Source organism: Colossoma macropomum, unplaced genomic scaffold, assembly GCF_904425465.1.
Source record: "Colossoma macropomum unplaced genomic scaffold, Colossoma_macropomum, whole genome shotgun sequence".
NCBI classification, from domain to species: domain Eukaryota; kingdom Metazoa; phylum Chordata; class Actinopteri; order Characiformes; family Serrasalmidae; genus Colossoma; species Colossoma macropomum.
The window spans coordinates 409,605-423,511 of record NW_023494894.1 but is presented as its reverse complement, the minus strand read 5'-3'; the positions used below and the strand labels follow the sequence as shown (position 1 = coordinate 423,511).

The following is a 13,907-nucleotide window of genomic DNA, read 5'->3' as shown; positions in this document are numbered from 1 at the left end:
TGGCTGTGTTTACATTACCATGCCAGGGAAAATTACATTTTCACCAGTCTCCCAAACTATGCGAAACAACTTTAAAATGTAATCTTCATCATTCACAAGCAGCTATCTTGTTTAATCACAAAAACAAGGAAGGGAGAAGTGTGCGTGTAGAGGGTGGTTACAGACGATTTGATCTGACAACCAGCTTGTTGACACAATGTGTGTGCTTGTGCATGCGTGCATGTGTGTCCGTGTGTGGACCAGACAGAGTTATCTGCTCATGCTCTGTTTGAAGGGTCAGAGGTTGTAAACCTCTTTTTACTCTTAATCTCTGCTGGTTTGGGGCTGGCCTGTACCGCACCCTGATCAGGACTGACACAGTAGGCTGCTGCAGGTGTTGCTATGTGGGGTGAACTGCTGTATTTCTTTTTGCATGTCACTCTTTTCACTCAGCCTGCTGTGATATAATTGAGAGGGTCTGATTTTAACATGTTAATGAAGTCACTGAACACTGGACAATCATTTATGATTAATGACTCAAACTGCAAGAGTCCATAAGTATAACTTGCAGATCAGTTTTACCATATATGTTGAATAATTTATTATCTGGTAGTTACTGATTAATAGGAGTTAAGATTAATAGCTGTATAAAAAGCCTGGAATTTAAGAAATTAAATGAAAAACGGTGTTGTGCTCCTTCGCAGTACTACAGCATGAGAGGATCATATCATGCTTTAATATGAACCTGAAGGAAAAAGTAAAGTAGTTAAAAATGTTCAGTCATTGTGGTAAAACAGTCAGAGCACCCAATAGAGACAGCAAGACACTGACCTTGTCAGAATGGAGTAGCAGGTGTTTTGAGGTTAGTCTGTGGCTTTACCATTGTTGAACACTGTAATTAGCTGTGTATTGGTGATAACCTCCCTAAAGCAATACTGAATGGGTCACACTTAAACTATGCTGACCTGGACTGCAGGGATGGTGTAATAAAGGGTTAGTGGTGGTGATAGGCTGACCTCAGCACACTCCCCCACTTATTGCCCCTGTTCCTGCCCCAGTTTGCTGGGCTGACTTGCACCTCCCCTCTCTGCAGTAAGTGCTGTTATCTCTCCTGCTTACCCGGGTCCAGCTCTAAATTACCTGAGTGGCCTTTACTGCTGTTTATGTTACGGCTCATCTTGGGAGAACTGTGGCCTTCCTCCACATTCTTTCTGTGGTATACTCACATTCCAACACCATGTAATACACACACACTCTCTGCAGCTCTGCTTTCATCCTGGGGTTACAGTTTATTTATACAGCCCAGGAGGGTCTATAAACCCTGCACTTCATCTTAAAGTGCCTGTTGGCCCTCTAGTCTTCCCTCTCCACATCCTCTCCTCTGCTTTCCCCTCCTTCTCTTTCCTCTCTTCTTTTCATTAGATGTATCTTAGGCAGTAAAATGTGTATGTATGTGTGTATGTGTCTGTAGGATGAAAATGAAAGCAGTGCTTCCAGTCGAAGTGCCTCTGAGAAGAGTGTGTCCAAACCTCGTCGAGTCCAGCAGAGCCCCACTGACCCTGACTTACCCCCGGGTAAGTGATGTTCCAGTGCCGTGGAGCAATCAGGCCTCCCTACTCTAGATACACACCCACCACTACATGGAAAAGGGTCAGTAAGTGGGACCAATACGTCACACACAGCTACCCACAGAGCTGTATCTCACATACTCTCAGACGTTTTTTCTGCAGAACAGTTTTGCTCTGTTGCGGAGGGCTTTTGTTTTTTCTTCCTGATACCCAAAGTTGGTGCACAATCATATTGGATACTCCATGTGAATCAAGACCCTGTACTAACAAAGTTATGCAATGACATGACACAGGTACCCTGTTCACATGGAAATCATCCTCAGGTTGATGGTTTGAATTGTTCTCCTGCATCTTGGCAAAACGGTTGGATATTCATGATACTTTACATGGTCTTAGCTCATATTTTCCATCACAGGACTGTTTGCTGGCTTCCTAATGCTCATATCCTAGCCTAGCACTTACAGTCACAGATGACTTCTATGCTGGATGAAAATTAGTGGTTTCCCAGACTAGCTCCCCTGCTCATGGACAATCTCTAAATTGGGGTAAAGTTATTTATTAGACTGTGATTGGAGACATGTACATATTGGTTCTGTGGATTTGCCTACACCTCATCAGGGAACTCTTTTAAATCAAGGTACTGCAACACCCTACCACCCCCTATCCTGCAACTTCTGCTCAGCTTTGCGGAACTACATTAAGTTTCATGTTTAACTGGGGGCTAGGTATCACAGACTGACACTCACTTTGTGTAAGGTGGCCAGTTTATCTCTAGAATGCAGTAAATAGTCCATGTTATTTCCACTGCTGGTGAACTATGACCCTTCCACTGTTATCTCTCAAATGGACTGTTTACTGTGTAAGGTTTCACTTCAGTGCAGACTCCCTGAAGACCCTCTGCCAAGCCTTATTCTATGCCTAGGAGAGTGACCAACTTCGTGGGCACTGTTTAACTGATCTTGACGTGTTTAGGCCAAGCTATCCATCTCACCCTAGCCACTAGGGGAGTCTAGCCTGTTTTTATGCCGAGCTCCACTGACATCTGAGTTGCCAGCTTTTGACCAGGCACAGTATGCTAGCGATCATGGCTGAAATGGTTTGTAATGGTCCAGAGAGCATGTGGATACCTGATCTGCAGATGCTGAGTTAGTTCCTTGATGCCTTTCTTTAGCTATATAGCCTGATACTGTGACACTGGCTCTGCCTTTTCGTGGTTGTCAAGTGTAGCTGCCTCAGCCAGTAACCATGATGCCAGTAAGGGCACTTTTGGGGGTGTACTTCTGGTACCTGAGCAATTGTTGATGCAGCAGCTATGGATGCATTGGAGCAGTACTTGCCTTTGGATCCTATTTAGATGGGTATAGTGACTCATATGTACCCCCTTGGGTAGTCGAGGTCATCATGGATAAACTGGTATTGCAGAACTTCCTGCCTGTCCTGCAGTAGTCCTGTATACTTTTTCCTAGCATTTTTGTCTGGTCCTCATAGCTGGTCTGTCCAGTTGTTTGTCTGGCCTCTGCACCCCATTCCTGAAACGCATAGATCTACTGTTCAATTTGTAACAAACCAGGTGTTCTGAATGTTAATTTTAATGAGTTTAATCTTTTGAAGTCCCTGTAGCCTTTACCAGGAGATCGCAGCTCTGGGTGTCACATGTTATGCTAAACACGATTTAACTGATGCAGAATCCATGCCTTTAAGTGTGGTTATAACAGTGCAGTTTTGCCCCAGTCAAATTTGAGGTTGTTTTTACATTAAATGCTGGTGAGTAAAACTTTACTGATGTATTTTTTTTCACAAGTTGAACACTTTAACTATGTCAGTGTTAGTAAAACCAGCCTAATTTGGATTCATTTAAACCCCCCAAATAACTTTTTTGATATGTACATAGTGGCATATGCTTGGAACTGATGATTTTTTTTCTTTTTGGACTGCTTATGTGAAGTAACTCTTTTATAGTGAAGCAAGTACTCAACAATTTTAAATTTCTCTATCATAGGCAAAGTAGGTCTGCTCCTCTCACCAACATAGTTTCATATTAGAACCACCCTGGCACTGTTGGTAAAGCAAAATGTTTTCTTGATACTTTTTTTTTTTTTTTGCTACCAGTCATGACTATAAAAAGTCATGAGAATGTATTTTGTGTATATGTTTCTATAGGAAAGAGGCTCATGGCAAGCAGCAAGTGGCAAAACCAAAATTTGAAGCATAATAGCCTCATGTTTAGGCTTATCTATTTTAACTGTTCTTTTACAAAATGTGGCTGGCTGTGACTGTAGATATTTAGACCACTTGACAGCTTCAAAAACTTGCATGGCTGCTGCAAGTTGTGGATGCCTGTTTAAACCAGTGTGACAGCAGTGGTGTAAATAAAGTAGGGAGGATAAAAGTACAAAGCGTTGTATTTCTTTGTTTCAGGCTTCATATGGCCTATACTTGATCCATATGCTTGGATCGCCTCTGACCTTGATCCTTTCGATTGGAGCTTTTGATGCAAACACTTACATCACAGAAAGTGATTTTAAGGAGCCCAATATTCTGACCTATATCAACAAATACAGTTTAACAAGGTCAAATATAAATCAGTCTTTAATAGTTCTGGTTTAACAGTCCTTTACTTATTTTTTAAAGCTGTGAATAAATGAACAACTATAAACTTAAATATAATTTACAGTTCTTCATTATCAGAATTCTCAGTTCAGATAAACAACTTATATTGGGTGGACCACCCTCTTATTTATCGCAGCATCAGAAAAGCAGAAAACATATAGTTTACAAATTACACAAACGCCTCCAACAGGCCCAATCCCATTTCACCCCTTGTCCCTAAGTGACAGCCTTCAGCCCTCTATTTTGCGAGTGCTCGTCTAGGGGTAGGGTATCCCGATTTTTTGTTTTTTCTGTCAGTTCTTTCAGCTTCTTTTCCAGCCATTCTCTTCATGTAAATGTATTCATATAAATTTAATATATTTTTATTTATATAACATTACCCTCATAGTAAAGGTTAAATTTGGATGCATAATATTGTAACTAGGGTTGCACAGTTCATCGTATTTTTGTCAATAATTACCAGTTTCAATGATTTAACACATTGCCAAAGGCTGCGATAACGCAACAGATCATATCATGTTTCCAAAATAACTAAAATTCACTCAGGTGACAATCAAAAAATGCAGACAGTAGGAAAAAACAGTTCACAAAAAATAAACTTGCTAAAATGATTACAGTATGTGGGCAACAGTATGTGCCATTAAAATCCATCGTTCTAGACAAATGTAATTTTTTTGTTATGCTTTTTTTCATGTTTTTAATATTTAGGTTTCTAAAACTGAGGCTACAGATTATGTCAGTGTGCTTGCAGAGAATATCCTTTCTGCTTCTGCTGTTTTACTGTATTCTGCATATTGAGTAGGACGATTTTGAAGTGGTGTAGTGGGGCAGTTCTAGGGTGTTGCATCCCTCTTGATACTTGACATGAACAGAGATTATAAATTGCTTGTCTAATTCCTCTTATACAAACCAGAGCTCCACACAGCCAACCTTTTTACTCCGTTTGAACGCTGTTTAAATGCGTCTGCGCTGACTGGTGCAGGAGAGTGAAAGGACCTAACGGCATTCTTAATCACTATTTCTCTGTCTTACTGTCATTAAAATTGTTTTTACTCTGTAGTGTCTTAGATTTTAACACCGTTCTGCCGTTTTTCTCTTTGGCCAAATTTTTGGCTAAAAAGAAAAAAATAGATTCCTATTATTCTGGTCTTTACACAACAAAAAAAATAAAAAAATAAAAGAACATAAAGTCTGTATTTGCTTCACATCCAGTCAGAGACATATTGAAATTGCATATTTAATCATAATTTCTGCCTCTCATGTAGTTGTTGCAATATTCAACAACTTCATCACAGATCACATTTCATGTTTATATAGTGCAGCTCTAATTTTAACCATGTTGTTTGGTTTTCAAGTTGTGAGCTATATTGTGAGCTGTATCACTGCTAATCTGCTGTAGCTTGAATAGGTGGACATGCTTAGCTTTTTGTGACCTTGCAGAAGTAAATTCAAAACTGATTTTTTTGTGACTTAATGTTTCATGTAGTGGAATGTGCATGTTGAAGCTTTTACATATCAAATTCGTTTCAGTTCAAAACAGTAAGAAATTTATTTTTCCACAATGTAGGCACTTTAAGGCACAAATCCATGCAGACATGATATGAAGCAGGATTTTTTGCACCTTTTTGCTTTCAGAATATGCAGTTATTGAATGTGTTTGGAATGTTACTTTAGCAGTGCAGTACAGGGCTGGAAATGAACTTGTGGAAATGGTCCACCTGCCACTGTGGCTTGTGGATTTCAAAATCTACCAGCCATTGTGGGGGGAATGTTTTTACCAGACACTTGTTTTTACTGGCAGTGTGTAACTGCAAGAGAAAAATAATGCAAGATCTACAATATTCAAGCATCCAATGTTAAAATATAGACTAAAAAATGAGGATTTATTTGCACTGCCATTAGTAATCTCAAAATGGCCTTCCGTTTTTGCGATTGAATGGGCGTCCCTAAACGATATGCTCATCTACTCCAACTGAGCTATCTTCAGTCTGGTAAGTGCCTTCATTTTGGAAGCATCCCTGGAGGTGATTTTGCCTGGATGTGGCAGTTGGATGATTTGTGGTGTTTCATGGCTTCTAACTTGAGGTTTTTTAGTCTTAACAATGGCTTCTATTCCACGTAGAGCTGAATGGTTCTGAACACGGAGGGTAACCATTCCAGTGGCTTTTCCCCAAGGACACGGTTTGACATGTAACTCTGTAAAACCGGACTGAGCATGCTTTTTGGTATGATTAGCCAAAACATAGTTAACCGTGCCAGGGACGAAACGTAGTTATTTGCTGATTGGCTCTGTATTTGTTTTTATTGTGCTACAGCATCCTGCTGCGTTATTCAAAATCCAAAAACAATCAAATAAGTTTAGTTTGCTCTCACAAACGCCAAATAAATTAAAGTAGCGCACAATTTTAAATCCACCATTGAATAAACATCAAAGCTTCAATCTAACACCAATTTGAGGTGATAACGACTCAACTCTGAGGAAACGTCGAGTTGAGTGGCTGGTGTTCCAGGTACAGAAAGCCAAATTTAAACCTGTTGTGTGGTTTTTGGAGCTAAGCTAATGCTAGCTGACTCCTCTCCTCTCTCCTAGCTAACATAACTAAAGAGATCCAAACACAAAACACATGCTCAATTCAACTAACTGGTGCCCTGCCATCACAAGTATAGATGAATAAAACCTATAACAGTGAGAGCAAAGTTGGCTGATTGGTGTTGGAGTGACTGAAAGCAGAAATCGAACCTGCTCTGTAATGTTTTAAGCTGTAGCCTGCTAAGCTAAGCTAACACAAGCATACGGTACTGGCCACAGTACAAACTCGGTTTCAGCCAACCGATGATTAAAGACACCTGTTTAGAGGAGAAAGACTCAGATCTGAGTGCAAATTCGAACAACTGGTGTTAAAGTGACAGAAACAGAAAATAATACAATTGTTCTGTGATGGTTTGAGCTGTACCCTGTTAGGCGACACTATTGCTAGCAAAGTTAGCGATCTACAGGTTCAACCCATTGCACCACAGGCTCAGTTTCAGTAACTTATGCTCAAATAACATCTGTTTAGAGGATGAAGAGTTTAAGGGCATGCTGAGAGACTGATGTAAGAGTGACAGATGAAATCCAACACCTTGGTCCTTTGTGTTGGGTGCTGATGTCCCCTCATAAACTTTCTCCATTTAAACTTTTTGGACCTTTGCTTTTGTGAGGTTTTCTTTGCATACCACGTAACCCCTGCGATGTAACGCCACAGTGTTGGTTTTTTCCTTTTTTTTTTTGTATGTTTTCTAGGTCACTTGATCTGATGTGATTCTCTTTAGTTGCTAGTTACCTGCCACCATGACTGGTAGGTTGAACAAATTCACCCGCCACGACACAAAATCACCTGCAATTGCCGCTAATTTCCAACCCTGGTGTACTGCTTCAAAAGTTAATCTCTATCAGCATTTTCATATCTGAGTGTATTACAGGCATTAGAGAGGCACTTTCAACCAATTTAATTTGTACAAATATTTTAATTCTTTAATTTGCTTAAAGTCTGCATGAACATCTTCCCTGTGGTACTTTTAATCTAGATAAGATAATTATGTCTAATTAAGATAATTATGTCAAACAGATTTCACTAATAGAAGAGACGAGTGTTTCAGACAGTTCTGTGTGTGATTTTCACGTCTTTCCCGTTTATCCATTATTGTATGTAAGTCTCCTGTGTCAGTGTAGGCCACATCATTGAAAGAGAATTCCTTAACTCACAGGGTCACAAACCACACTTCACACAGAACATAAACATCCCATATGCTGTACTTGCTCAATATTGTACTCAGTGAGCTGAGAAATGCTGTGTTGTTGGTATTTGGAGCAGAAAAGTATCCCTGTAAAGCCTGTCTCTTTGGATGAAGCTACTCTCTGGCCCTGATGGATCACATGCCAACAGTGCTGGCCACTGCCTAGCACTGTTTCAATACTGTCACACCTATTATAGGCATTCCAGACCCACTGTGTAACAATGCATTGTTGCACAACAATAGAGATCTACTGTCTTCTGTAGGTTCTTACCTGCTCAATATTGTACAGTGCAACATATGATATTTTATGTTTTGCCTTCGCTTAATTTGTTTGACTTAAGCTGCGTCATGAAAGATGAGAATTAGGTTTAAATTGATTAGAAATTGCTGCTGCAAGTAGGAATTATGAAAGCCATAATCCAACCTTCACACTTCATGAGACCAAGAGAATGCGTGGGTGTGGTTCAGATTTTTAAAGGGAAACAGCTCTGAAATTCCAGGGGGGTCTAGCATTGTCCTGGCATTTTGTGGGTCTATTGGGAGAATGTGTGTGTGTGTGTGTGTGTGTGTGTGTGTGTGTGTGTGTGTGAATTGATATTTATTAAACCTTTGTATGCCAGCATTTTCATTTTGAGCTCATTTCAAACCACCGCTAGGTTTCCTGATTGCATAGTAAACATCACTGACTTTAGCCCTATTTGGATGGGATTAGTTTTCCATGGGAAGGTGGGGTAATGGCAGTTAACCACAGGACATCTGTAATGTTTATGAGCAATTTGCATGGGATAAGAAATCTTAGTCTAAATGAAAGATGGGGGTGGCTACTTGATTTACACACAGCCTTCATTCCAAAAAAAAAAGAACAGAAACGATGTCAGCATTTAATAAGTTATTTTGTTTACCCTAACCGTTTACCTTTAACTTGTCTTAAGTGAATTCAGTGCTTCACATCACCATTTAACATCACCAGTAGCTTGGGAAAAAACGGTTAACTTCACTGCATTAAATCAAACTTTTTTTGGTAATTTTTACATGTTCTGAGTTGTACAGGTGAGACAGGAAAGTAATGTTACATATTGACTTGATTTTAGCCATGGAGAACAATGTGGCTGAAGTTAGCTTCCTTTTCATCAGCTTCTTGTTTGAATTTTTCCGTTCTACCTCAGATGGTACAGCAGTTACATTCTGGTGCCTGGTGTTGTAATAGCTGGGCTAATAGGGCTTTTGTGAGGTTTAGATCAGCATCAAATGAGATTAACAGCAAAAAAACAAGAAGCAGCTTGAAATTTTAAAATGAAGTTGTTCGGAGGGAAAAATGCTGGAGACATAGAACTTTCTTAAAAACACTTAAGTCCATTGGAAGAAAATGAAAAAAAAAACATGACACAACACTACCAAGATCATTTTGTTTAACCATGTCGAGCAACTGGAGAAGAAAGGGACCATGTTAGAAAAGTGACCAATCGGCCAGCTGCAACACTGAGAGAGTTTCAGAGGTCTTTGACTGGATTGGCAGAAACTGTCCAGGCAAGCTTTTTGCACTTCATGGATTTTGCCTCTTTGGGAGAGTGGCTAGAAGGAAGCCACTTCTGATCAAGAAGACAACTTTAAGTCTCACAACTGGACATGTGAAAAAGCATGAAACCTTTTGGAGGATTTTGAGGTCTGATGAGACAAAAGATGAGCTTTTAGTCCTGAAAACAAAGTGTTTGGAACAAACCAAATACAGCTTAACACCCAGATAATAACATCCCTACAGTCATGGTGGTGCTCTAAGGTTGCGGGAAGAACTGCAAAGCATGATGAAGCCAAATACAGGCAAAAGGAAAACCGGTTTCAGTAAGCCAAAAATCTGTGTTTAGGGTGACATTGTGGGACATTACATGAAAGCGCAGTACTATCATGCTATTAATGTTTTGAGTCAAGTTAATGCTGATCAAATCTAAACTTTCTGAAAACACAGTGTGTATGGTGACTTTGAATATGATGTCATACAAACAGTTGTGTATTCACGTGTTTATTTGCTGGCTCTCTACCTGTGCCTGTAAAAGCGTTATATGGTAGAGATAACCTGAAGCCTTCTTTGGTGTACTCCCACAGGGACTGCTCTAGTAAAATAGAGACAGTGACTACAGCAGTGGACCTGAGAGCAGTTCTTTTGCATCAGCAGATGTCCTCCACGTTCCACAAGCCACCCTGCCTGAGTCTTTGTAAAATAAAATTTCAATACCAACTTTCAATATGATATTGGCTTTTGGTCTGGATGCTCCACCACTTGTTTTCTTTTTTCACTAATAGTTGGCAGAACTAATTGATAATACTTTCCCTGTCCAGGAAAAGGCCAGCAAGCCTGCTATAGAGTTTCTTTCCTGTTCTGCTGCACTACAGAGGGTTCTCGGTTCCAGCAACACATAAAGCCATTGGTTTTTCCTGCTGTTTTATGGTTGAGCAGTCTTGAGTAGCTCTTCCCTCTGGAGCAGGCACAGGTGCTGCTATGGTTCAGCTTCACAGAAAAGAGAGAGAGAGAAAGGATGGAGGGGTGGAGATGAGGGGAAGAAATGGATGGAGTGAATGAGGAAAAAATCTGAATCAAAGCAACACAAGCAGGGGGCAGGATATGTTTTTTATGATTGGGAGTATGAGTGGTGCAGGTGTGGAGCACAGACCTACTGAATGATCCCAACGCCTGGCACTGACAAACACACCAGCTGTATACGCTCAGTCTCGGGCACTAAAATGCACACTTGAGCATGAGTGACCCTGTCCATGGTTGTTTCTTATTTCCACCATCGTCAACATGTAATAGCAATGAGCTGCTCCAAGTCTAATTGTAGAATAGAAACGTGTCGACTCCAGTGGGGTTCTCCTCCTGAAATGATCATGCCTCCCACTTACACATGGCCAAAGCCAGCAGCACAAGAATTATAAGAGGGATGCTCCTGCCAAAGGCCAACTTAATTATGACTCAGTCATACATTTTACATGCCTACACACTTATAGGAAGACAAATATTTTAGTTGGACATCAAGGAAAAAGCATTAAAATTTTATTTGGTAAAATGGGAGGGAGTGAGTTAAAGTATGCATGAGAGGGCTGAATAATGCTATTGGTCCTGTGGTCAGGACGATTTATTGCTGTATATTTTCATATTTTACTGCTGAAAGTCCCCAAACTGCAATATGTTGAGTTCTGTGGTGCATTGGTGAGTAATGACCTTACCATCCATGTTTCTGGAGCTTCTAGTTCTGAGCACTGACAGCAGTTAGCATAATCGCACACACACACAGCTTTTTTTTACACAGCAGGATCTCTTCAGTTGCATGTCTGAAATTCACACACTAACCACATTTAAAAATATCTCTGTTCTGCTTTGTGTAGGATTAGAAAGTGTGAGAGAAAGTATGTTTTCCACTCTCATTTCATCACTCATCACCTGAAAAGTTTTGCACTGTATTTGGGGATGTATAACAAAATCTGGAGTTGGTGATTTGTTTTTGACTGAAGGCATCAATAAGTAAGATAAGCACAAAAAAATAAATGGATCATGCAGTACCCTTTGATTAGTAAGAAATGTATTCTACAGCAAGATGAAAAAAAACAACTGAAAGCAAGTCTTCTGAAAAGAATGGAAGCTGTAATAAAGGCAAACAGTAATCACAATACAGGACATTTTGATGATTTTCTTTTTATTCTGTTCAGTATATTTGTTCTGCCTTTTTTCTAAAAGCTGAAGAATGAGCAACTTGTACAGTTCTGCCTGGAAATTAAATAAATGAAAACGTGGTCTCTGACTTTCACATAGTACTATGGACAGTAAAGCAACTGAAATGTCAAAAAGCAGATATGTCACTGATGTCACTGTGTTAACAGTGGTGCTTTTAGTGATCATATTTTTCATACTAATGTGATATGATCTCTTGTTCTTTTCCTGTAAAAATAGTATATCCTCTACCCTGACTGAGAGGAAACTCCTCTGGGGTTTGCAAAAATAAAGAGGATCAGTGGTGCTGCTGTGGTTGTAAAGAGACTAAGGAATTTTGTTGGGAACTTTGTTTCTTAGCTCATATCCTTAAGCCACAGTGTATTAGTTTGTTTCTCAGTTTATAGCCATAAGCCACTTTATTATTATCATTCTGTCTTGAAGCAGTTACTACACGTCTCTCTTCTCTCTCTAGGGTACGTTCAGAGTCTGATTCGCCGTGTGGTCAATAATGTGAACGTAGTGGTGAATAACCTGATTCTGAAGTATGTGGAGGACGACATTGTGCTCTCGGTCAACATCACGTCAGCAGAGTGCTACACAGTTGATGAGCTGTGGGACAGGGCTTTCATGGACATCACACGTGAGTTATTACATCCTGTTTAAACTTAAATCAGCATTTAGACCAATGATTACCAATCCCATTCCATGGGAACCTTATTTGAAAATTAACAAATGAGATAAATCAGGTGTATCACATTAGTGAAAACACTGACCACAGATCTTCAGAAATACCATGACTAGGATTGAGAACCACTGCTTTAGGATTAGTTTTAGGGTTAGTATGCTTTTTCAGCTTTATTATTATGTAAGTGCTCATATTTAACAAAGCTTGGAGCTGGAAGTGGTTGGGAGTTATCAGTACTTTGAATTGTCCTTTTCCCATCCTGAAGTTGTGGGGTCCTTCCATTTCAAGTGCTGCAGTGTGCCTGGCTCACTACTCCACCACTTCTTTCCACATGATAGATATGATATTCACTCTTGCAGCCATTTAAAATCTTTACAACTCCCCCCTTCTTTACACAAGCACACAGTCTGACATGATGTGTCTTTGTAGAAGTTGGTAGTGCTTATACTGTTAGTGTGTCAAGGCCTCTGGTACCCATGAAGCTGAAGAGGAATCTGATTTACTGCTGTTATCCTCCCTCATTACCCTTATTCACCCTCCCCCAACCCCCCACTCTTCTTTCTGCAGCTCCTGAGTTGGTCCTGAGGAAGGTGATAAATTTTGCAGACTGCACAGTGTGTTTGGATAAGCGGAATGCTAGTGGGAAGATTGAGTTTTATCAGGACCCCCTGCTCTACAAGTGCTCTTTCAAGACCCGCCTCCACTTCACCTACCACAACATTAATTCTAAAATCCCAGCAGTCATCAAAGTGAGAAGCCTTCCTCTTGCTATGTCTCTCTCTGTCTGGGGATTTTTTTGTTCCACTGCTTTACCATTTAGCCATGGAGCACAACTGTGTTCCACTAATTTCACAGCTTGGTATCAATTTCTTCATTGTTTCATAATGCCCCAGTTTGGCTCAGATGCTACTGAAGTCCACAATTTCCTGTTTTCCTGTCCCCAACTGCTGTTGTAAGAAACTGAACTGCTCTTGGGCATTTTGTTAAGAGGGATTTGTGTAGTGTGTGCATTTATCATCTGTGTGTGTTTGTGTCTGTTTTTCAGATACAGACGATGGTTGAGAGTCTGAAGCTGTCACTTACAGATCAGCAGCTGCCCATGTTTGTGCGGGTGCTGGAGCTGGCAGTGGCTCTGTATTATGGGGAGATTGGAGCTTACAGAGATGGAGAGAGAGAGGAGAGCATCTCTGGCACTGAAGCAGTGGTCAGCATTCCCAGTGAGTGGATTGAACACTTCCCATAAACTTCACCATGCATACACTCCACTCATTTTGCATCAGTTGTTCTCAAAGCCAGTAATTGATGTTCCCCAGATAGATGTTTGCTCCATCAAGAAAACTGTATACCTGGTTGGGAGCTGGACCACTGTTTTAAATATAGAAAAAAAAATCAGAGATCACCCTTCATTTAATTAATTTCCTGTCAAAATAAGGTATTCACAAGGTGTCATTTTTTTAGCATCAGGAAAAGGAGAAAACATATATTAACACATTTTTTTGTGTCTACACTTTGTCTTTATCAAAGCTTCCATTCTTTTCTGGAGATTTGCTGTCAATTTTTCTAAGAGGTCTGCAGGGATGTTTTA

At 40.1% G+C, this 13,907-nt stretch overlaps 1 protein-coding gene across 12 annotated transcripts in view; it reads left to right on the top strand.

Annotated features, from left to right (window-relative positions):
• The window catches only part of LOC118800430 (vacuolar protein sorting-associated protein 13B-like), a 402,625-nt gene that overhangs the window by 22,517 nt on the left and 366,201 nt on the right, over nucleotides 1–13,907 (top strand). For all 12 annotated transcript variants that reach the window (XR_005006236.1, XM_036560640.1, XM_036560641.1 and 9 more), the window contains exons 4-7: nucleotides 1,451–1,553; nucleotides 12,110–12,277; nucleotides 12,890–13,071; nucleotides 13,368–13,539. Coding sequence is in view for 11 of the 12 variants with exons in the window: in XM_036560640.1 (XP_036416533.1) it covers nucleotides 1,451–1,553; nucleotides 12,110–12,277; nucleotides 12,890–13,071; nucleotides 13,368–13,539 (625 nt within the window). In the remaining variant the exon portion in view is untranslated. The remainder of the gene's footprint in view (nucleotides 1–1,450; nucleotides 1,554–12,109; nucleotides 12,278–12,889; nucleotides 13,072–13,367; nucleotides 13,540–13,907) is intronic.